At 44.0% G+C, this 22,418-nt stretch overlaps 1 protein-coding gene across 6 annotated transcripts in view; it reads left to right on the top strand.

Moving 5' to 3' along the window:
• Positions 1-22,418, top strand: part of LRGUK (leucine rich repeats and guanylate kinase domain containing) — a 111,105-nt gene that overhangs the window by 46,911 nt on the left and 41,776 nt on the right. For 4 of the 6 annotated variants that reach the window (XM_038556463.1, XM_038556461.1, XM_038556464.1 and 1 more), the window contains 5 exons: positions 4,259-4,355; positions 8,268-8,381; positions 10,741-10,942; positions 11,579-11,674; positions 17,704-18,102. In XM_038556463.1, the coding sequence (XP_038412391.1) occupies positions 4,259-4,355; positions 8,268-8,381; positions 10,741-10,942; positions 11,579-11,674; positions 17,704-18,102 (908 nt within the window). The remainder of the gene's footprint in view (positions 1-4,258; positions 4,356-8,267; positions 8,382-10,740; positions 10,943-11,578; positions 11,675-17,703; positions 18,103-22,418) is intronic. The other 2 variants (XM_038556462.1, XM_038556465.1) reach the window with 2 other exon arrangements.

Here is a 22,418-nt window from a genome sequence, read left to right as displayed (position 1 = left end):
AAATTCCATCAAGGCATGGATCAAAGGTCATAGCATTGGATTAAAAAGAAGGTATTAGGTAGCTAGTAATTCCATCCGTGGAGGAAGTAATATAGTACTACTTTGTCAACAGCAACTTTCTAATTAAAACAAATGATAAAACCAAAGCACATCCTCAGAGGCAAGTCATTGCTCTCATTTAGATTTTTAAAATTCTTTATCCAACATAATTTTTTTTGTTTTTTAAAATTAAATGGGGAAAAAGGCATGAAAACAGTTTCATCATGAAACACACAAGTATTTGCAAAGGTACTTTCTCTGCCATTTGCCTGAATCTTTTCCATCTTCTGGTATTCTGTCTTTTTAAACACTTTTTAAAAGATGTTATTTATTTATTTATTTATTTATTCATTCATTCATTTATTTATTTATTTATTTATTTATTTATTTGAGAATGAGCTGGGAGAGGTACAGAGGGAGAGGATGAAGCAGACTCTCCACTGAGCAAGGACCATGATGTGGGACTTGATCCCAGGACCCTGGGATCATGACCTGAGCTGAAGGTTAACCACTTAACTGACTGAGCCACCCAGGCGCCCCTCTGTCTTCCTTTTTAAATACATTGACCCACGACTGAGACATTCCATGAAATTCCCGCACACTGAGTTGTATATCCATTAAAAGCATGACACAGTGGTGTGACAGGTCTTGGAATGGCTGAGAGATTTTTGTTCTCGTTTTAGATTTTGATTTTTTGTTCTTGGTTTTAGAAATAGGTTGGTGGTTCTTTCTTTACCTGTATTAGTCATACATGGAGATATGAATTTACTGCCTTCAAAATCTATTTCCAACCTTAATATGACCACACAAATCAGTGGCTCCCCGGAAGAGTAATGAATACTGAGAGAAACATACAACAGGGCCAGAACACCTGTTCATCTTCCAGATTTGAGGCCTTGAAAGCGATCCGAATAGTTATGAAAGAAAAACTTTATTCTTCTTTCTTCCATCTCTATTTTACAGCAGTCCCTATTTTTATAACTTTTTTCATGATGTTGACTACCAAATCTCTTTACTCTTGGTATGGTAGTAAAGTAAAAGACCATAGCTGTTTAGCTAAATGAGGTATGAGCTCCAGCTACCTTAACACAGTCTAATCCAGTGTCTGTTTATACAGATGTGACAAGCCAGCAGAATGATTCATTTATTCACCTAATCAGTGTTTATGGAGCACCGGTCCTGGGTCCTGTTCCAGCGGTAAACTGGAGAACAAGCAGATGTGGGTCCCATTCTGAGAGCTGAGGTGGGGTGCAGGCAGGTAAACGCTGGCTAATAGGCTAGTTTGATGGGTGTCAGGAGGAGGGAAGTGAAGAGCCTCCAGGAGAGGAGAAGTGGACAGCAAGTGGGATGCAGAACTCAAGCAGGAGCACCTTCTAGGCGGAGAGAACAACAGGCACCTTCCTCCTGGAAGACCAGTGCTGGAATTCTTAGGTGTTGACGATCTCTTTTAAATGCCTAGCAGTTAGTTGACATATAATTTGCATTGAAGGTTAGGACCAATTTAATTTTCCTACTGAATGTCCTAGAAGATCCGAGCTTCTGTGGAGAGCCTTTGAACTTGGAAGAGTTCACATACCCACAGTACCGTGTGATAGCATGTGCTTGAATTTAGATGTTCTTGCAGCCAAACCTCTGCCTAAATGTCTGCAGTAACAAGAAGTTTGTTGTTTCCTGAGGCAACCTGGTCCAGAGCTGAGACTGTAAAACTAAATGCTTCTGAATCAAATGGAAGAAATTTCTACTCATCCAACGGCTAGCTCGTCCCAGACATCTTTTCTTCCTATTATGTTTTCCCGGATAGTTTTCCATTTCATGATTTGGTCTGACCTTGTGGGTTCCTTTGCCTCTGATCATCTCCTCTTCTCCACAGGGTTGGTTCTTTAGAACCATGACCCCTGACCCATGAGCAGGCCTTGCGAATGTCTAAACTCACTTTTAGACCTCTCCTCAGGACCAGCGTTGTGCTCTGACATTAAAGCTCTTTTGGCGTGGCTCCCACTGCAAACCCTGACTTAACTAATTCACCATGACTTAACTAGCAAATTAATTAGTGAATAATAAACTCATGGAAATCTGAAGTACAAATGGAATCGTATTGAGACCAGGGAGAAAAAGGAAACTGAAGGTGATGGCCCAAACGAATGTCTTTGTCTAAAATTTGGCACCATTTTTTCCCTCTAAGTTGAGTAAAACACTGCTTCTGTTAGGTAGTATTTCCTTTTCAAGATGTTCGCACTGGGGCAGCACGCTTCACAGGGAATATTTCTACATGTGAAAATTGGATGACAGGATTCAAAAACCCACAGGTCATCGTAGGTCCTTCTTAATGGAAGGTTCTGCAGTGGATACAGGCTCTGTCATCCGCATTCTCCACATCAGTAAAGCCATCTCTTTATTTACCTGCCTAGAAGCTTCCGATTATTTCTTTGCTTTGTCTTCCTTTTAGAAATTCTGAAAAAATTCCTGCCGCTCAATTCCTTTGTTGGAAAATGCAAATCCAAAACAGCACTTCAAGGCTATGATAAGGGTGGACAGCACAGGGTGCCAAGTCACTGATTTATCTCTCCCAACTGTCAGGGATACCAGAAGACAGAGGGTCCCAGGGCCCTGCCAAGGTGTGTGTAGAAATGCCAGTGTATTCACACAATGACACAAATGTCACGGTGTTTTGACAGTCTTTTCTTAGGATATACTCTCTTTCCTGGGTCTATAATTTAAATACAATGTTAAGACCTTAAAATTTACTAGTCTAGTTAATTCTTGTTCATAACGGAAGGGGAACAGCAGTATAAATTGTAAGAACTGGACTCTGACTTGGTAACAAAGAGGCTTTTGAGGTTGTGACTTATGCTTTTAGCATGATAGTAAAAGGGATGGACACAGAGTCATCCTGGCCTTGCTGCTTAGTCACCTTACTTAATTGTTGTTGCCTCAATTTCATCATCTGTAAAATGGAAACAGTAATGAAACAACATGTCAAATATCTAGCTCTTCTCTATGTCCTTTAAAACCAGAGGATGATACTGGGACGCCTGAGTGGGTCAGTCGGTTAAGCATCTGCCTTCGGCTTGGGTTATGATCCCAGAGTCCTGGGGTTGGGCCCTGCGTCGGGCTCCCTGCTTAGTGGGGAGCCTGCTTCTCCCTCTCCCTCTGCGTGTGCTCGCTCTCAAATAAATAAAATCTTTAAAAATAAAATAAAATCACAGGATAATATAAAGATCAGTTTGCATTCCCAGAACTTAACACCAGGGAGGCAGAATGGTATGAAATCAGGAGTGTGGGCTAGTCGGGGACCCCATTATCTAGCTCTGAGACCCACACTGGCCTGCTCTGTGGCCTTAGACTAGCCATTTCGGTTGTTCTCTGCCAAATGGAGTTCATCATGCCTGTTACCCACCTCCCGAGTTTCATTCACTCGTTCATGTTACAGATAACTAGCGACTGCCTGCTATGGGCCAGGTGTGGGGGAAGCAGTAGCAAGTAAGATGAACAAGATCAAGTCCTCCCCTCATGAGTCAGACATCCTGCTGGGGAAAGACAGGGAAAAAGCACATATGTGGATAAAGGAAGGCAGTTTTGGCGACAGAGAGGAAGTGGGGGGTCCGGGGACAGGGAGGGGATGCGTCACAGACCGTGATCAGCACGGGCCTCTCTGGTTGAGCTGAGAGCTCCATTTGTGGCTTCCGTTCCCAGGCCTCCCAAGGAACTGGGATGCAATCGGGGTGGCAGGCACCACGTGTGGACATGTAAAGAGGAGGAGCATGACCAGCCATAGCGTGTCAAGAAAGGCTTTGGGGCAGGGGCAGGTGGGGGAGAGGGCACTTACCACGAGTCCTTGGAGACAGGTGGGCTGGCCAGGTGAGGGATGAGGAAGGCCGTGGAGAAGTGCCCGCAGAGCAGAGAGGACACCAAGACTGTCGGGTAGGATTGCATGAGTGAGGAACCCAAGTGGTGGTGCGTGACAGCAGAGGATGTGGTTCAGAGGTGATCAACCATAATGAGTCAAGACTGGATAGTCCGGCATTTGTATCATCCCTAGAGTATAGCAGCTGGATGGAGTCTAGCACTTCAAAACCACAGTGCTTTCACAACTACGTTGCTTCACCATTCATGATTCGTGGGTCAATTTCGACTTTTTAAAACATACTTCTACCAAAAAACTTTTCTGTTTTGAATGTCAAGCTGCTGGCAGTAGCCCAGTTATCTACTCTGTTTTCAGGGCCTGTCACACCACAAGACCACCTTACTTTGGAGAAGGGGATCGAGTCGATTATCACTTTATCTCTCAGGAAGTTTTTGATGAAATGCTAAACATGGTAAGAACGTTCTTTATTGGTATTGCACAAGAAATACGTGTCCTCCGGTAGCAATGTTAGCAGCTAGTGATAAAAAGAGAGAAATATTTCCGTTTGTTATGAGAGAAGTGTTCTTGGTTTTTTTCATAAACCATATATACATCCTTGTTGACAGGCTGCGGTATTTTACGATCTTGGAAAGAATATTGTAAATTTTCAATAAAGCTGAATGAGTAGACGCTTTAAAAAACTAGAAGTAAGAGCATTATGAAGAGTTCTCATGGTCTGTGTTTATCACCTGCTGCTGTTATTAATCAGACTTGATCTGATGTGTGAAGCTTGTGAATTGAGCATCCCTTAATGTTGGAGTTTTCTGTCCTGTTTGCTATTAATGATGCTTTCTTCTTCTTCTTCTTCCTCTTCCTTCTTCCTCCTTCCTTCTTCCTCCTTCCTTCTTCCTCCTTCCTCCTTCTTCCTCTTCCTTCTTCTTCTTTCTTCTTCTTCTTTCTTCTTCTTCTTCTTCTTCTTCTTCTTCTTCTTCTTCTTCTTCTTCTTCTTCTTCTTCTTCTTCTTCTTCTTCTTCTTCTTCTTCTTTCTTCTTCTTCTTTCTTCTTCTTCTTCTACCTCTTCCTCTTCTTCTTCTTTCTTCTTTCTTCTTCTTGTAGGATTTTATTTATTTATGAGAGAGAAGGAGCAGGGAGAGGAGCAGAGGGCAAGGGACAAGCAGACTGTATGCTGAGCGCAAGCCTGAAGCAGGGCTCGATCCCAGGACCCTGAGATCATGACCTGAGCTGAAACCAAGAGCTGGCTGCTTAACTGATGGAGCCACCCCGGTGCCTTATCACTGGTGCTTTCTAACTGTTGTGGCCCTAAGCACCCTTTTATCATGGTGTGTCCTAGTCACTTGGCCCGTCTTGGACACATAGACAGCCTTAACCTCTCACATTATACTTCAGTGCACAAAACTATGGTACAGTTAAGCATGGGATCTGCAGTTTCTAGGACTTTAATTTCAAATGGCCAACTTTACACATAGTGCATGCTTTCTCTTGAATTCACAGAAAAACTCAAGTGAGAAAGTCCTGTAACCCCTAGGCTGTTCCCCTCCAATCTTCTCAAAAGAACATCTCGGAGATTCTTTATAATCTTCTCTCCTAGGGCTGTATTTTGGTAGCTCACTATAGTGTGTCAAGAGTACTTTGGGATTTTATATTTTTAAAAGCCTTAATAGAGATAGAAAGCGTTATCTGGATATTAGTAAGAAGGATTCCTTCAGGACTCTTTGGTTTGAAAGACAGCTAGTTCCTGAAATTCATGTTAATTTCTCTTGTTAGAGCCTTAGACTTCTTTTTCTTGGTTCATTTCATCTGTTCTCAGTACCCCATATGCTCCCCTGACGTTCCATACCTTATCATACTGGTCGTAACAAAGTTGGTTCAATTCCTAGTCTACAAAATAGCTGTACTTATATACCATATTTGGTTTTACAGTTTGACTCTCTCTATTTCTACAAAATCCTTATGTGGTTGAGCAGTACTCGTTTTTTACTGCTTCTGTTAACATATATTACTTCAATATAATGTCATTTTCTTCAACTTGAATTTTGCTTCTGAGCTCCTTTTCTTTAGATTGAGCTTGTGACTGATTCATGAAGAGGCAAACCTAGAGGTTACAAACTCAGGACACCTTGTCAGCTTCACCAGTCACACCAGTGCACTCAGCCTGCTGTGCACACAGCCTCTCTCCCCAGAACACCCACCCAGATAGCCTGCCTCACCCCTTGACAGACAACCTTGGCGTGGCGCAGCCCCAGACATCTCTGGGGGACAGTCAGACCCAGGCACTCCTCCATCCCTTCATCACCAACACGTGGATTGTCACCTACCACATGCTTACTGATACGTGAACCTTTTTTCAGGGCATAAATGCAGTCATTTCTCTGCAGATATTCTTCCTCTCTTGTCAAAATAAGATCACAGATCTGGAGGCTTCAGAAATGTGATTATTGCTGTTTATTAAGAAATCTGCAAGCAGGAAGGTATGAGAGGAGAATCACCAGCCAGAAGATGGAGGAACACTTAATTTCAATTCTTTAAAAAAATTTAGCAGGGCCTGTTTTATATATAAAAGTACACTGCCAGAGTCCTCCCAACTCTGCATTCTTCCAGAAAATATTTTTGGGATCCACAGAGGGAGGCCCTTGTACACACAAGAAACTCCTATGTCTGAAATGTGATTTAGGAGTGCACATGAGGGGCGCGAGGGTGGCTCAGTCAGTTAAGCATTGGACTCTTGATTTTGGCTCAAGTCATGATCTCAGGATTGATTGTGAGATCGAACCCTGTGTTGATTCTTAAGATTCTCTCCCTCTCCCTCTGCTCCTCCCTACCTTTTTAAAAAAAAAAAAAAACTTTCGAAAACAGGATGAATCACAGTAAACAAGATAAATACATACCTGATGGGAGATTCAGTATCTATCTAGATGCAATATATCTGTAAAAAGAAAAGATGTCCTAGTGTTTGCTCCAAAGAACAAAAAAGGTATGACATTGAGGGAATAAAACATTAAGGATATTTACTGTTGGGCTTTTAACTTTTAGAATACACAATATAAACTTCTTTGGATTATGAGGTGTGTGGATTTTCCTCCTCGTTCATAGCAGACACATTCACTAGAGACCCCCCTCCCCCAAGAGATGCTGTGTCTCGGGCTTGCAATACCACCTTGACAGATAGCCTGTCCCCCACCTGCAAGTGTCCAGGACATCTGAAGCCAGGAGCCGCATGTAGTATAAAGGGCTCCCAACTGCTACTATCCTTAGTGATGATGGCATCATTTGATGGGATTCAATCAGTGGGATTCAGCCTTGCAAGTGGTCATCATTTCTTTTAAAATCCCGTACATGAGGGGCCGCAGTCACCAAGATCTTCCATATTTTTTTATTCCTCCTTTTGTCATCAGCTTTCCAGTTTTTTTTAAAGATTTTATTTATGATAGACATAGAGAGAGGGAGGCAGAGACACAGGCAGAGGGAAGCGCAGGCTCCATGCCGGGAGCCCGACGTTGGACTCGATCCCGGGTCTCCAGGATCACGCCCTGGGCCAAAGGCAGGCGCTAAACCGCTGAGTCACCCAGGGATCCCCAGCTTTCCAATTTAGACTAGACCTAGTGGTTTAACAAATACCTCCAAAGAGAACACCTAGACAGTTTGAGAGGCACAATTTTACTTGGACTATTTTGAAAGGGAAAACAGCTTTGGGAGGAACTGGGCTTCCAGAATGTAGATTGAAGGCAGCATTTATACCTCTAATGACGACAGGGAACACACCAATTTTGTTGAGAAACATTTGGCACAGTTTCAATAAAAAGCTCTGTTTCATAAGGGGGAAAAAAACAGAATTGGGTCTGTTTTTCATGGCTTATCTCAGGATAGAAACGTTTTAGGATGTCCGTGTAATTCATGGCCTCCTGGCTTATCTGGGAATGCAGGGCTTTTGGGAATGGGAGCTTTTTCCTGGGGTACCTGCTATGCCAGCATAGCCCACGTGGCTGAGGTAAAGGGCGAGCTATCTGTTATGTTTCTCAGTGATGCAGTTTATGGTGTGGGGTTGGCAAGGAAGCAGGTGGGTAAGCAGAATGACCCATTCTACCGCGAGCTTCAGTACCTTCACTCTCCCCACGTGTTTTGTCAGCCAATTAGGGCATCTCTAAAAACTAATTTTTTTTTTTTTTGCCACCTGAGAATTCTGAACAGATTTCTCTACTGTATTTTGATAGTAAGTCTCGTAACCCCACTGTCCACCCTATTATGCAATTGCTCACATATGTAAGTTTCATGGAGGCACGTACGTGAAAGTAAGACATCATATAACTTTATATTAAATTTCACTGTGGCAGCTGTGATATGAAAATCTGTACTTCTCAAATTACAGGGGAAGTTCATTCTAACATTCACTTATGGTCGTCACAACTACGGGTTAAATAGGGACACCATTGAAGGTATCGCAAGAGATGGTTTAGCAAGCTGTATTCACATGGAAATAGAAGTAAGTGTTTTTCCATTCCATTGGTTTATTTTTAATGTGTGTGAACATGAGTCTGTATATCTATATTTGGGGTGGAGGAGGGGGCTACGATGTGCAGGTACCACACTGCCAGGCACAGCGGGAGCTTATACTTCCTATGGGGGAGGCCAGACATGAACAATTAAATGACAAGACTCATGCATGACACAAGGCATGGCGTGTATCCTGTGAATAAAAATGCCACTCAGGACTTATTTTCTAAGTTAATTTCCTCACCAAATTATCCCTTTGCTTTTTGGGCCTGGTCTCTGTTTATTATAAAGTGACACGGGTAAAGATCCTTCTCTGCAGGGCTGGCCTGGTAGCTCTGTGCAGTCGGTGGTGTTCTCTGATTCTTCATGGGAGACAAGGGGGCTGTGCTGTCATTGACTCTGCTTGGCTCACCGGCTGCAGTCCTTTCCTGCTCTGAGCAGTGTAGACTTGCCGATTTCAGGAGATTTCCTCTCTGTCCCCATATCTTATCTTCCCCAGTGGTCTTCAGTAATCAGAATATATAGAAGTTACTCTCAAGTCCAGATCCAAAGTAAAACCATGACCATCCCACTTATTTATTTTAAAAATTCATAGCTTTACTAAGTACATGAAATCTCTAAAGACAACGGATTGTCTTTTTAAGGTAGTTTTGCTGCGCGGTCTAACAGTTTTGTAGTCAGAAGTTTGAAAAACGATTCCGTTGGATCAGACTTAGAGAAACCCAAATCTGGGGCTGGTCTGATATTCCTTTACTATCGACTCTGAAACTTCTTTAAAACCCGTTTCTTTTCTAACTGGGCAGAGCAGGAGACTGTGATTCCTTTTTGACCACATGGATTGGTGTGTTGCCTCCCTTCCATGAAACTGGTCATGTTTCTTCCAGTTCTTTAGTTTTTCTAACTTCAAAATCCTGCAGCTCTCATCTTTCCACAATTGATTGCTTTTACGTATTCAAAGAGATTGTCTGTGTTTCTATGCTAATAAGCAAAAAACAAACAAAAATAACCGAGGCCTTTTCCCAAAACTATCTTCCTCAGACAAGAAACTCTCCAGCTGCGTATGCTTACCTTTCTCCAGTCCACTGGTTCTCTGAGTGCTGGCTCCTGCTTCCTTTCTCCTCTCAGAGAACTTTCTTCTACTTGTTTCCAACCTATAAACCAGGTTTTATGTCCCTGATTCTCTCAAGCGAAAGCATTTTTCCAAATGGCTCTAGTCATTGGCACTTTTAGAAATTATTTTTTTTTAAAAGAGCCTCTCCCCTCTGCACCCCAAATGTTTAAAACACAGATTTTAACCATTGAGTTAAACTCCTGATGATGGAATCAAGGTGGAAGGAACTTTAGAGTTCATTTGGAAGGGCTCTTGCATTTCACCCATGAGGAAACTGGTGATTGGGGAGCTCGCAGGCTTTGTTCTAGCCTACAGTAGCTGGAGAAACGAGGTCGGGTCATGGCTCAGCCCTTCCGATCCACAGACCACCCACTCAACCCTGTGAGCTCCTGGCAGCAGGAGCTTGGGTGTCCCTTGTTCTGGGTAGAAGATGGGAGATATAGTAGGAACCAGCCCAACCAGGTTGCTGGTTTAGGAATAGGAAGGGTCCCGGGGAGATGACAAAGGGGCAACAGGGAGAACCTTTTATCTGTAGTAATATCTTTATCTCCTGGAGCTTCCAAGGGTGCTCTTTGAAATGCAGACTTGAAATTACTTTTCATCGGGGCACCTGGCTCTCTCAGTCTGTAAAGTGTAAGACTCCTGATCTTAGGAGTTGTGAATTCAAGCCCTACGTTGGGTTTAGAGATTACTTAAAAATGAAATCTGGAAAAAAAAGATTACTTTGCAGTACTAAAGATGCAACACTACAATGAGTGTACCTGTTTGTATCTAGCAATTTTGTAAAATTTTATTTATTTACTTATTTTTATAGAGCATGAATTGGGGGAGGGGCAGAGGGAGATAAGAGAATCTCAAGCAGGCCCCCCAAGCCCAGCTTGAAGCTCAACACAGGGCTTAATCTCATGACCCTGAGATCATAACCTGAACCAAATCAAGAGTCAGACACCTAACTGATTGAGCTGCCCAGGCACCCTTAGCAATTTTCTTTTTTAACTGTCATGTTTATTAGAGTGATTAGTTAGATGACATCCAGGTAGTTCTTTTATTTCCAATAACAATATTTGACAAAGGGAAATGATCCAACCTTGAGATATTTAGAGGGAAATAATAGCTTATTATACAAATAAATCTTCTAATACAAGACTACTTATTATACCTGTGTTGTCAGGTGTCTGCAACATGATTTCTAAATTGTATCTGTTTCCAATCTATTATCTTTTCTTTAAACAAATAGGGTGTAAGAAGTTTGAAATGTTCCTATTTTGAACCTCGATATATCCTGGTGGTACCCACGGACAAGGAAAAATATGAGGGATATTTGCGGAGAAAAGGATTATTCAGTCGTGTAGAGATTGAATTTGCTGTCTCCAGAGTGGACCTTTATATTAAAATCAATCAGAAATTTCCAGGATATTTTGATGCAATCATCAATGCAGGTCAGTAACTTTCAGCAAAGTTTTATTTTTGAAATATAAGGTCACTAGGGGAAAAATCTAGTCTAACGTACATTCTTAACTGTTGGCTGACTGCAGTTTCTTATGGTTGTAGAACTGGGGTTCCTGCTTCTTTTGTTGGCTGTCTGCCAGGGGTTGCCCTCCATCCTTGAGACGGCTCCCAGGTCCTGTTCCTGGGGCCCCTCTGTCTTCAAGCCGCCGACAGCACATCAGATTCTCCTTGTGCTCCAAGTCTCTGCATTCCTCATCTGCTACCAGAAAACTCTCTCTTTATAGGGCTCATGTGGTTAAGTGTTGACCCACCTGGGTGGTCCTCCTTCTGACTGGCCCAAACTCAACTGATGAGTAACCTTCATTACATTTCAAAAATCCGTTTTGCCCTTTAACCTGACATAATCATAGGAGTAGTAGCCCCTCACATTCACAGGTTCTGCCAGCACTGAAGGGAGGCAGTGATATGAGGGTGAAGTGTCACTAGGGTCTTAGAATTCTGCCTACCTACCACAATAGTCACAAAATTAGATGTGGCTTAAAAACTCGTTACCACCAATAGTTGCAAATTGACTATATTTTAATGTGATTCTGTTGCCTTAAAGTACCTTCTCTCACCTACTGTAGATGATCTGGAAGTTGCCTACCAAAAGCTGAGTCAACTCATCAGAGAATACCTTGGATTATCTGAGGAAACATCGAAGAATTTGGCTCCAACTGCAGGTACTACCGCATTCCTTTCGTGTCAGGAAACCAAATCTGTGAATTGCTATCTGGGTTACTCATCCCCCAGCCTCACACTGGTTCTAACTCACTAACCCCTCTACTTCCTGGCGTGATTGTTCCCACAAAAGCTGTGCAAATCAGCCCTCTGGATCTGTCTCTCTCCTTGTCGTGGTGGCCATAGTGGAACTTAGAGGACTGTCCTTCAGGGACACATGGCCAGTACCTCCTTGAAGGTTTATGGTAAATAAGGGTCAGCCTTCCAGTTCAGAACTCAGCCTTCCAGAAGTCTGGCTCTGATGGGGAGCTGAGGTGGTGTTCTGCTGGGTGGTTGGTATTAGTGTTGTTTCAACCCAATAGGCTTTTTTTCTCCTTTGCGTTGCTACTGTCCTCAAAATGTTGTACTACTAGAGGTTATAGTAGAAGAGTGCAGTCAGAGGATGTGAGCCTGGCTGTGGCCCTCCTGCTCCCTTAGGCAAGCTGCTTCACTGTTCTGAGCTTCAAATGACTGTCTTGCTAGATGGAGTGGTGGCAATGCCCTCCAATAATGGAGAGTTAATGCCTCATGGAGCATGTGCAGCAAATAGCACAGGCCATAGAGCAGTGTCTATGCCATCTCCTTGGAACCTAGGAATTCTAAAACCCTAACTTAGAAATTTGGTACATGAATGTTTTGAGATGGATTGAAGTTTCTCTCTAATCCACTGCATGCCCATGGAGATGGCTGCTATGAAAAAAAAAAAAAAAAAAAAAAACAAGAGAAAAGAAGCATTGGCAAGGATGTGGAGAAATTGGGAAGGCAAAATGGTATAGCTCTGGTGGAAAATAATCTAATGGTTCCCCCCAAAATTAAAAATAGAATTATTGTGTGATCTAGCAATTCCTCATCAGAGTATATACCTACAAGAACTGAAAGCAGGGACTTCCACAGAAACTTGCACACCAGTGAGTGCAGCATTGTTCACAGTAGCTGAGAGGCTACCAAATGTTCATTGACAGACAAATGAATAAACTAAATGTGCTTTATAAATACAATGGAATATTTTTCAGTCCTAAAAAGGAAAGGGATTCTGAACACAGGCTACAGTGTGGATGACCCTTGAGAACATTCTGCACAGTGAAATAAGCTGGTCACAAAAACACAAATATAGTCTGATGCCACTTTTAGGAGGTACCTCGAGTAGTCAAATCCATAAGGACAGAAAAATGGAATGGTTGCCAGGGGCTGGGGAAGCAGAGGGACAGAGTGCTGTTGCTTCACAACTATAGTTTCACAATTACAAGATGGAAAGAGTTCACGGGATTGGTTGCACAACTGTGTGAATATACGTAACACTACTGAACGGTACACTTTAAAGTGGTGAAGATGGGCAACTTTGTTACGTGCGTTTTTACCACCCTGATAAAGAGAGAGAAGGTCCTCCCCAGTGGGCTGAACTGCATTCACGAATCACACATTGTAAAATGTTAACGTGAGACCCTGGCTTGCTGTGTGCTCCTGTGCTTTAGCCTTTGTGACACTTGGCCGAATTGGAATTTGCTGGCCAGGTTGTATCTCCACCAGGTGGAAGCAGGCCAGGCCATGATTTTGCTAGAGTCCAATCTTTTGCAATTTTACACATTTTTTTTTTTTTCAGGTCAGGTACCCTTGGAATTCTGGAAGGAGGTCAGTGTGAACCTGTAACAACAGATAACAGAGCGAGGCTGTCCTCTGTATGTTGTCTAGGAGATAGGGGGCCAGGGTGTGACTTGCTGGCTGGAGAGTCCCTGGAGGAAAGTGTGCCCTGTGTACAAAATAGGCATTCGTAGAGGAGTGGAGGACCGTGCCTGGTCTACCGAAGGAGGGCATTCAGTTAGGAGCGTGCCCACGTGTTTCTCCAGCACTGCTCCAATCCTCCGCATCAGGCATCAGCTCTTTAGAAAGCCGTGCCCGGCAGGGTGCACCATGTATCTACAAGGCTTTGGTAGCTAGATGGAAGTTTCTCTTGAGGAAATCTGACTCACTTTGCTCTCCAACTTCGCTAACCCAGCAACTTCTGATCTTTAATTTGGTCCCCAGGGTGGACCTGTCCCGTTGGGGGCAGTCTCCTACGTGAGAGCACCCTGCCTTGCTCCCTGAGCCAGGCCCATCTCCCGTTGTAAATTAATAAGTTGATGTTCTGGCTTTTAAATCAGCCCCTTGTGGATTTCGATGAGCACAGCCAGTCCCCTGAGCCTGAGCAGTTCTGAGTCTTGGGGAGAAGCATGTTTGTCAGTCCATAGCACCGAGGGCACCTCTGAGCTGCAGCACTTGAGCAGGACTCAGCCTGTACAGCCAGCAGGGCTCCAGCCTTCTGTATCCTGAAACCACCAGGATGCTGACTATTGGGTGTAGTTGCCATTTAGCGGGTTAATAGACCAGATAATGTGTGCATAGGAAAAGAGACTCCTGTTTTAAAGGGTGTAATAAAACTTCATTTATTTGGACCAATTAGGTTAGGCCTGTCTGATTTCGTGGAAAGTATGAATTATAGAATTTGTTAAAATGTTATCCCTCTCAGATATGTTTAATAACTGAAATGGGGCCATCTGGTTATTGATTAATATGAGCCTCAGCTTTAAGAAGTAGATGGGAGGGTTTATAATTAATACATCAATTCACTGGCCTCAGTAGACCCCCATTTTCCTGGCAGGTTTAGTGTTTTGGAAGATAATGTGTTTTCTTAAGAAGCCAAATACCTCATTTTATTTAAATAGTGTTAATCCATGAAGGACGTTACTGTTTTTGGTTGATCGTTTAAGGATAAACTTGCACCTAAAGTGGCTTTGTGGAGGCCAGACATTATTCAAGTGAGTATTTAAAAATTCTAATGACCATAGTCCTTACTAATAAAGCTTTTAAAGGATCTCTGGTGGCTTAAGAGTAGAGCCAGTGGCCTCTTGGAGTTTCAGGGCTGTAAAGTATACGCCAAGGAGGGCAGGTCAGATGTTCACAGGAGAGCAGGGCCCAACCATAGTCACCTCAAAATGAGCATCATGATTCCCCCAGAAGGGACCAGAGCCCCAGTGGGGTCACCGCACCAGGCCTGGCTGGCTCTTATATTTTTGCTTCCACTCTGATTTTAAGTATTGATCTGTTTACGTGAAGACTTCCATTACTTACATAAATATAAATGGGACCCCTAGATTAATAATTTTAGCATAGTGGAATATTTTTAATATATAACTGAACTATCAAAGGTAAGAAATTAAAAATTTATAAGATTCTATGAAAGGCAGTGTAAGCAATTAGAAAATTGGACCGGAATTAGGAAGCCTTAGTCTTGTATCCTAAATTTTACCAATAATCATTGATTTGATTAGAGAAACCACTTTGAACTTCCATTTCTAAAAAGCAAAGCCAACTACATATAATATTATGGACCATTCTGGAATTAGAATTTGCTGAGGTTTTTTCCCCCCAGTTAATTAGACTGCCTATAAGGTAGGCTCCAGTACAAACAGAAATCTGGTGGCCAGTGGCATTGTTTTAATGCAAGCAGGAATCCTGTATCAATGCCAACTGAAAAGTATTCCTAGATATTTGAAGTGATAATACATAGCTTTATCTTTAGTAATTTTATGTTGCCAATTTGTAACTAAGAATGCAATTTTAATTTCTACTCTTAATGATGAAAGTAGAACAAAGTAACCTTGAAATCTATAGGTTATAAGTGTAGCAACCCCATCAGCCTAGACCCAGAAATGGGAACCTTTACCAGAGAAGAGACTAAGTGACTTTACGTTAAATGCACATACAAAATAGTAACTTGAATTACAGAGTGATTATAAAACCTTGAGGTACTAAGATGTACCATTAATTAAAAATGTTTATCAACCATGGTACAGATGATCTTATTTTTTCCCTATAGCAATGCAGATAATATTCATTTCTAAAGCCTGAAAACTAAAAAAACAAAACAAAACAAAAAAACCCTGAGTAAACAATACAGCTTTTGTAAAATAAGAAAAAACTCACTCTATTCACAACTCCGTGTAAGGGATGGTTTTTATCCTCCATGTGTCTGTGTACAACCTATTTCCGGAATACTTATTTGGTGCTCCCAATAAGTTTTTAAAAAGCTGATCCAACTACCACCCTGAGTCCCTGCTATAGAGATCATAGAACAAAATTATATTTGTGAATCATTATTTAGAATTCTGACTGATGGGAAAGGAAAATGATGATGGTGATGAGTCAAATGGTGGCGGGGGCGGGGGGTGGAGGGGAGGGAAACTGAGCAATTTATTGGTCCCCAAACGGTGCCTTTATCTCTAATAAAGGGCAGTATATCATTTGCCAAATGATGTGAATTGTTGAATTGTAAAAGTGGGGAAAACATCCTTGTATGTCTGATCCTAGGAAACCAGGGGGTTCAACAACTAGGAAGAGCCTTCAGGATTGGGTCTCACTGTTCTTATGCCCTTCTGTTTTTTAAATTCCCTTTTTTGTGATTAAAAAAAACCACACACAGAATTAGCCATCTTAGCTATTTTAAGTGTACAATGTAATGGCATTCGCTACATTCACAATGTTGTGTAACCATCACTACTACCTGTTTCCAAAAGTTATCAGCCCTGCCTCACTGAAACTCGATTCCCATTAGGCAGTAACTCCTCTTCAGTCCCCAGTAACTACTCATCCACTTTCTGTCTCTATGAATTGGCCTATTCTAGACATTTTTACTGTTCTTTTTTTTTTTTTTTTAATTTTAATTTTTCATTTTTACTGTTCTTATATTTTAATTTAAACTTGTTGCTTGACTAAATTCGTATTTAATCTATAGCGGTCATGAACTAGGGCTATAGGAATGATAAGCAGAGCCATCCCCTCAGAAACCTCACCAAGAGGCCAGCTTTTCCTTATCTCTGCTTTTCCCCAACACCATCCCCAGAGACATCTGGTTCAACTGGAGGCCCAGACCAGGAGGTTCAGTGAAGACGCAGAATAGTCCGTGCTCATCCTGCTTTGTGAGGGAGAAGGGACAGTAGTCAGGAGCCTGGTTTGCTTCTGGGGTTGGACTACCCTGGGGTCATCTGAGAGGTCTGACTCAGCTAACAGTCTCTGAGCATCAGGTCACCTCAAAGTGAGCTGAGACTATTTTCTTCGAGGCTGTTCCACACTGCTATGCCCTCTCTGACCACAGCATTTCAGAGCCATGTCCTGAAGACTGGGTTAAGATGTTATATGGGCCACCAGAATATATATATGGGCTTCTGTCATAAACAAGTGCCTGCTGAGCTGATTGTGTCCATGGTTGGTCCATGAGACCAGAATCACACTGAGAACTTGCTCCCATGGTGATCGAAGGAAACGTCCCCTTCCCCGCCCCACGACATTAATGTGCTAGTGGCCTCTGAGAGCCATTGCTGAAACCCAGGTAGACTTGGAGGGAAAAGACTGGCCCTGGGGGTGGGTAGGGCAGCAGCTGGGAGGGCAGATCCTCAGGAGCGGCTCCTCTAAGCCATGGCACTGCATGCTTCTGTGGGATCCATTCTTTGCCTCCTTCCATTCAGTACTGACTTACTGCCTGTTGAGTTTCCTGTACCTTCCTGGTTCCAGTTTCTTGAAGGGGACTGCTATTAAACAAGGAAATAAATGGGACTTGCCCTAGCTTAGATGTATACCCTCTAGTTTCTACCATCAAAAGCAGCACTGACTTCTAAGCTGTGGAAATCTTAAATCTCATTTGCTTAAAAATTCTTGCCACTCGCAGACCTGGACATAAAATTTTGGTTCTGTGAATAAGCCTATCTATTTTTATTTACCAAAGCTCATGATTTCAGTTGGCTAAAATTGTTCTAAGTTCTATGAAATAAGAGAATTCTAGACACCTAGGATCCCCAAGGGGAAGAGATGGTTATAGTTCTTCTCTCTGTGTAATTTTATTCTTTTCAAGGGCCTATGTGCATCAGAAAAGGAAAAGGTATTTTTTTTTGTCATTTCTACAGTTCCTTAGTTACATAGTGTGTGTTAAGATGTTTTTAGCTAACTTCTTTCTATATTAAAGCAGGAGCTCCTTCTAGCAAGAAGACCACCTCCGGGGTGCCAGCACACCTGGTCCCATCCCCAAGGCGCTTGGCAAAACTGCAAGCAGATGGCCAGATAACAGAACGTCTCTCTGGAATGCAGATTCAAGCACAGGTCCCTGAAAACCAGAACCTAGCCCCCTTCCAGAACCAAGAGCTGACTCAGGGAGCAACCCATCAAGAAGAATGTTCTCCCAGTAGCCATGTCAGTGCTGAGCCTCCTCCACAGCCCAGCTCATCAGCACTTGGTGTTTCCCAGCAGGCTCAGGACTTATCCCCAAACCAGAAGGAAGAGGATGTTCAACAATCAGATCTTTCTTCAGAAATACTAACGACAAATGTCCCTGAAAATGAGTCCATGACATCTGAGGCGAAAGCAGGTAAGATAGGGCAGCCTTCCATCACTCCTTCCCAAGAGCCTTCTCAGCACCCTGACCCACCTCCAGCTCACAGCCCTCAGCCGGACCAAGATGAGGAATCAGGGGAGGCCAAGGTAACCTCCACTGACCCTCTGCCATCTGAAGCCCTACAGGGGTCTGGCCCAACCTCCCCCAGCCTCCGGAGAACCCAGGATAAGGAAACTGAATCAGTAGCTCTGCCACCCAACAGTACCCGTTATGAGCCTCCAAGAGACCCTTCCTACCCGAATGGGGCCAAAACAGCAGGAACATCTCCAGAAGATTCTCAACAGCCTCTAGCGGAGGGAACCCCAAAAGCAGAATATGTCCGGGTTAGCACTCCTTACCCAGAATTGCCACATCCTCAGGATTCAGCAGACCTCAAACAGACCCAGCACAGGGACAACCCAATGACCTTGCTTCCCAGAAGCTGGCTGGCTCCCACCAGGTTGCCTCAGCCGCAGGTCCTTGCTCCACTCCAGAGTCGGAGGCCCACACCCAAACTCCTCTCACCCAGCAGGGAGGAAGCTTTAGGAACAGCCTCAGATCAAACCATGATTCCCTCCCCCAGGCCTCCACCAGCTCAGGAAGGAGACTCCAGTAAATTTCCTCCCATCAGCCCTCCCCAGTCCAAACCACCACAAAATCAGAGCCCCCATCTGGACCACAGCACTCAACAAGTCCAGGAAGGAAAGGTCAGGGAGGTGAAACTCCCTCTTATCAGCACCCCTGTCCAGGAGCACACACCACAGGCTGCCCCTGATCTGCCCTGGGAAGAGGAGGCTCAGGTGGTTAGGCTTCCACAGATTCCCACCCCCTTCTCAGAACAGCAGCTGCCCCAGAACCCCAGGGCTCACCATTATTCAAGGCCCGCAAAGGAAAGGCAAGCGCCCAAAGCAGGCCACTCCTCCAGCAAGAAGATTTCAGATGTGCAGGCTTTACCCCAAAACTGGGAGCCAGCGCAGCAGACAGGAGCTAGGGAAAAAAAACTCCCTATTCAAAGAGAGACCACTGAAAGGCCAGGGCATCTGAAAAAGGCACTGCCTAGAGGCCGTCAGACAGCCTCGCAGCCAGAATCCCAGAGGAAGCTGACTTCCCCAAAGGTACCCGACCACCCTCACCCCAGCCTGCCTCGGAGCCCTCAGGGGAGCCAGAGAAGAAAAGTCCAAATGCCAGAAATCTTTGAACTCCCCCAGGCCGAACCATTGCCTGAGGATCCCCTATTACAAGTAGAGAAACGGGAGAAGGTACCTTATTCCAGAAAAGAGGCCCGTGCCAACCTCCCCCCAGATGACCTGGTTCAGAAGGTAGCCGTGACCCGAACAGGACCACCCTTGAAGAGAGAGACTTCTGGAGGAGTGCCTCAGGAAGATAAAGCTACCCTCAGTGGTGACCAACCAACTCAGGAGGGTCAGCGCCTGCCCAGGAGACCTCTCCAGAGTGAGGTGTCCTCTGCAGAGTCAAAACCAGACGATTCTGCTCCCAGGGAGCATCCGAGCAGGAAAGAAGAGGCTCATAGAAGGGGAAGGTTTCAGAAGGGGCAGACTGCTTCGGATTCCCCAGAGCAGGCCTCCACCCAGCCGCCTGTCAGACAGACACCAGCCCACAGAGGGACCCGCCAGACCACAGAGAGCTCTGTCCGAAGGGACAGTGCTTCCAGGCAGCCTGCCAAAGACAAACACGACTGGAAACATGGGGGAACAGCAAAGGACAAGAGCTCTGTCACCACGCCCCACACTCAGGTGTCTGCTGAGGAGCAGGCCGACTGGAAAGGAAGACGGCGAGCTCGGGGCAGTCAGAGCACCAAGGTTTAAGCCATCCTGGAGCCCCTGGGTCTTTAACGGCTGTGCCCCATTGGAGGCAGCGCTGTCACGGCAAGGAAAGCTATGGCCAGGGCACTAGGAGTCTATATATATATAGCAGCTTCCCTTCTGCCCCCCAGAAAACCTAGGCAGGTGGACAACAGCCCTGTCCAGCCATTGGATCCTTAGAAGGCAGCCAGCCTGTGCACCTCAGTGCCTCTGTCGTGGCTTGGCGCTGTGGCCTAGAGGAGCAGCCCCTAGAGTGGGCTACACCACACGCAGTGCCCCTGCGGCCAGCTCCAGAGACGGCCTTAAAGACTGGTGTCAGCAGGGAGCCTGTGTGTCTAGACTTGTATGCATTCGAACTCTGGCTGAAGCTATGTCATGTTGCCATCGTTTTTGCTTAACTCATTAGGAAGGTTCACTTCTAAATGAGAAAATTCTCGCATGCCACTTGCATTGAGGGAGCCAGAAGGAGAACCCTAAGAAAAGGAAGCCTTAGCAGTTTCTGGGCCTTGGTCACCCCCATAAAGATTCCCGCCCCACGGTTCATTTGTGGGCAGAGGACCCAGTTGTTTGCACACAGGACACGGTGACTGAAGCATGCTTCCAATTTGTAGATTTGCGTCGGCACATGTTACCTGCAACTTTTGCTTGAAATGTATTTCAAAATGAATACCTTCCTTCCGTCCCTGAATAGGAACCTCATGCCCATGCCTTTGTTATGCCAAACCACCTGGTTGAATCAGTTGAAAGAGTTGTTGGGGAAAGGGTCCAGGGGAGTCAGTTTTCCTTTATAGATCCATACCATCAGGATTCTCTTGCTGGCAAGTGACAGATGTCTAACCTGGGCCAGTTTACGGGAATCTACAAGAAAGGAGTGGAATATCTCACACCACCAAACTCTGGGGAGGGCACAGTTGCAGCACAGCCTCAGATTGGAGACCAGTTACTGAACATAATGCAGACACTCATCATCTCCAGTATTTTCTGTCATCAACTGGACTCTCATTGTTTTTCTTTCTCCATGATGGCTCTTTCTCTTTGATTTAGGTGGATTATATACAAGTTTCTACCCATGGCAGCAAATATGGCTACTAATATCTCTCAAGTTTTATATCTGGTTTTACATCTGGCAGCTCCCACCACCAGAAAGGGATTAATTTACATGTTCCTTAATCCTAAAGTTAAAAAAAAAAAAAAATTTCAGGGAAAGGTATTGATTAGGTCAAGGTGCTCACTCTTAAACTAATCTACTCAGGCCAGAGATGGGGTCACATACACATTAACCATTGGGCCGCCTCCTCAAGTATATGGAGGCTACATTCCCAGAAGGCAGCTAATTGTGAGCAAAGCAGCCAACCCAAGATTTGACTCTTAAAAAGTTACCAGGTATTTGTTGAGTGCTTGCTGTGTAAAAAGCAGCATCTGAAGCTGTGTTTGGCATCCTGTATTTAAAAAAATACCAAAAATTTGAGGACTCAGTGCCTATATAAATGGATCTTACCATATACAAAAGGTACGTGTTGACAAAATTAAATGTATGGCAAATATTATTTCAAGGTCAGGAAATTGACATTTTATAAATCCAAGATGCAATCCTTTTGTAAAATGAAGAGCCTGTGTTATACTAATAATTACCCTTTGAATTATCTGGTTTGTCAAAGATCATAGTGATAAGGTGATTTTTTTTTTAAAATATATAACTTCTGTTGAGTTCAGTCATCCAACCAGCATTGATCGAGCATCTCCTATATGCCAGACACTGTGCTAGTCGTTAGATGTACATAGCAAGATGATGAGTACACTTCAAGGAGCTCTTTTACTGAGAGAGATAGACAAGAGAGTTCATTACACCACCATGTGATTGGAGCAGCTGGAAGCCCCATAGCACACAGGGTTAGGTTCAATGTCAAATAGGCAAACCCACTTAGTAACTTTTCTGGAATATCATCAGGATACCAAGGAAGGACACCAAATCCAGCCTGGGATGGCAGAATTGGATCAGCCAATGCTTCCAAGAGGAGGTCCTCTTTCAGCCGAGTTCTCAGGGTCCCAAAATTAGAATGACGGGAGAGAGTGAAGGTTTCGCAGAAGAGGGAACAGTGTAGGCCTAAGCATGGCAGTAAGAGCAGGCACAGGATTTTTTCCCTAAGGATCCAAATGTTAGGAGAGCTGTAGGTATCTCTAGATCCAAAGGGCAGCTTGTGCTATGCTAATAATGAATTTCGAAACTTGATTTTCTAACAATGGAAAGCTGTTGAAGAGTTAAATTTTTATCTTAGAGATACATGTCTAGAGTTGGTATGGAGGATAAATTTAAGGTAGTCCATATAGGGGGTCAGAAGGATGGCTGGGAAGCTGTTGCAATAGTCCTAAAAAGATGGTAAGGGCCTGAAATGAGACACTGTGGCAGGAATGGACAGATTCAGGAGGTATCTGGATTGGATGTGGGGGGGGCAGGGGGAAGGACAGATGGGAAAGGGAGAAAATAAG

The sequence above is a fragment of the Canis lupus genome, chromosome 14 (genome assembly GCF_011100685.1).
Source record: "Canis lupus familiaris isolate Mischka breed German Shepherd chromosome 14, alternate assembly UU_Cfam_GSD_1.0, whole genome shotgun sequence".
Taxonomy (NCBI): Eukaryota; Metazoa; Chordata; class Mammalia; order Carnivora; family Canidae; genus Canis; species Canis lupus.
Note: the sequence above shows the minus strand (reverse complement) of the source record. Positions and strands in the feature narration are given on the sequence as shown.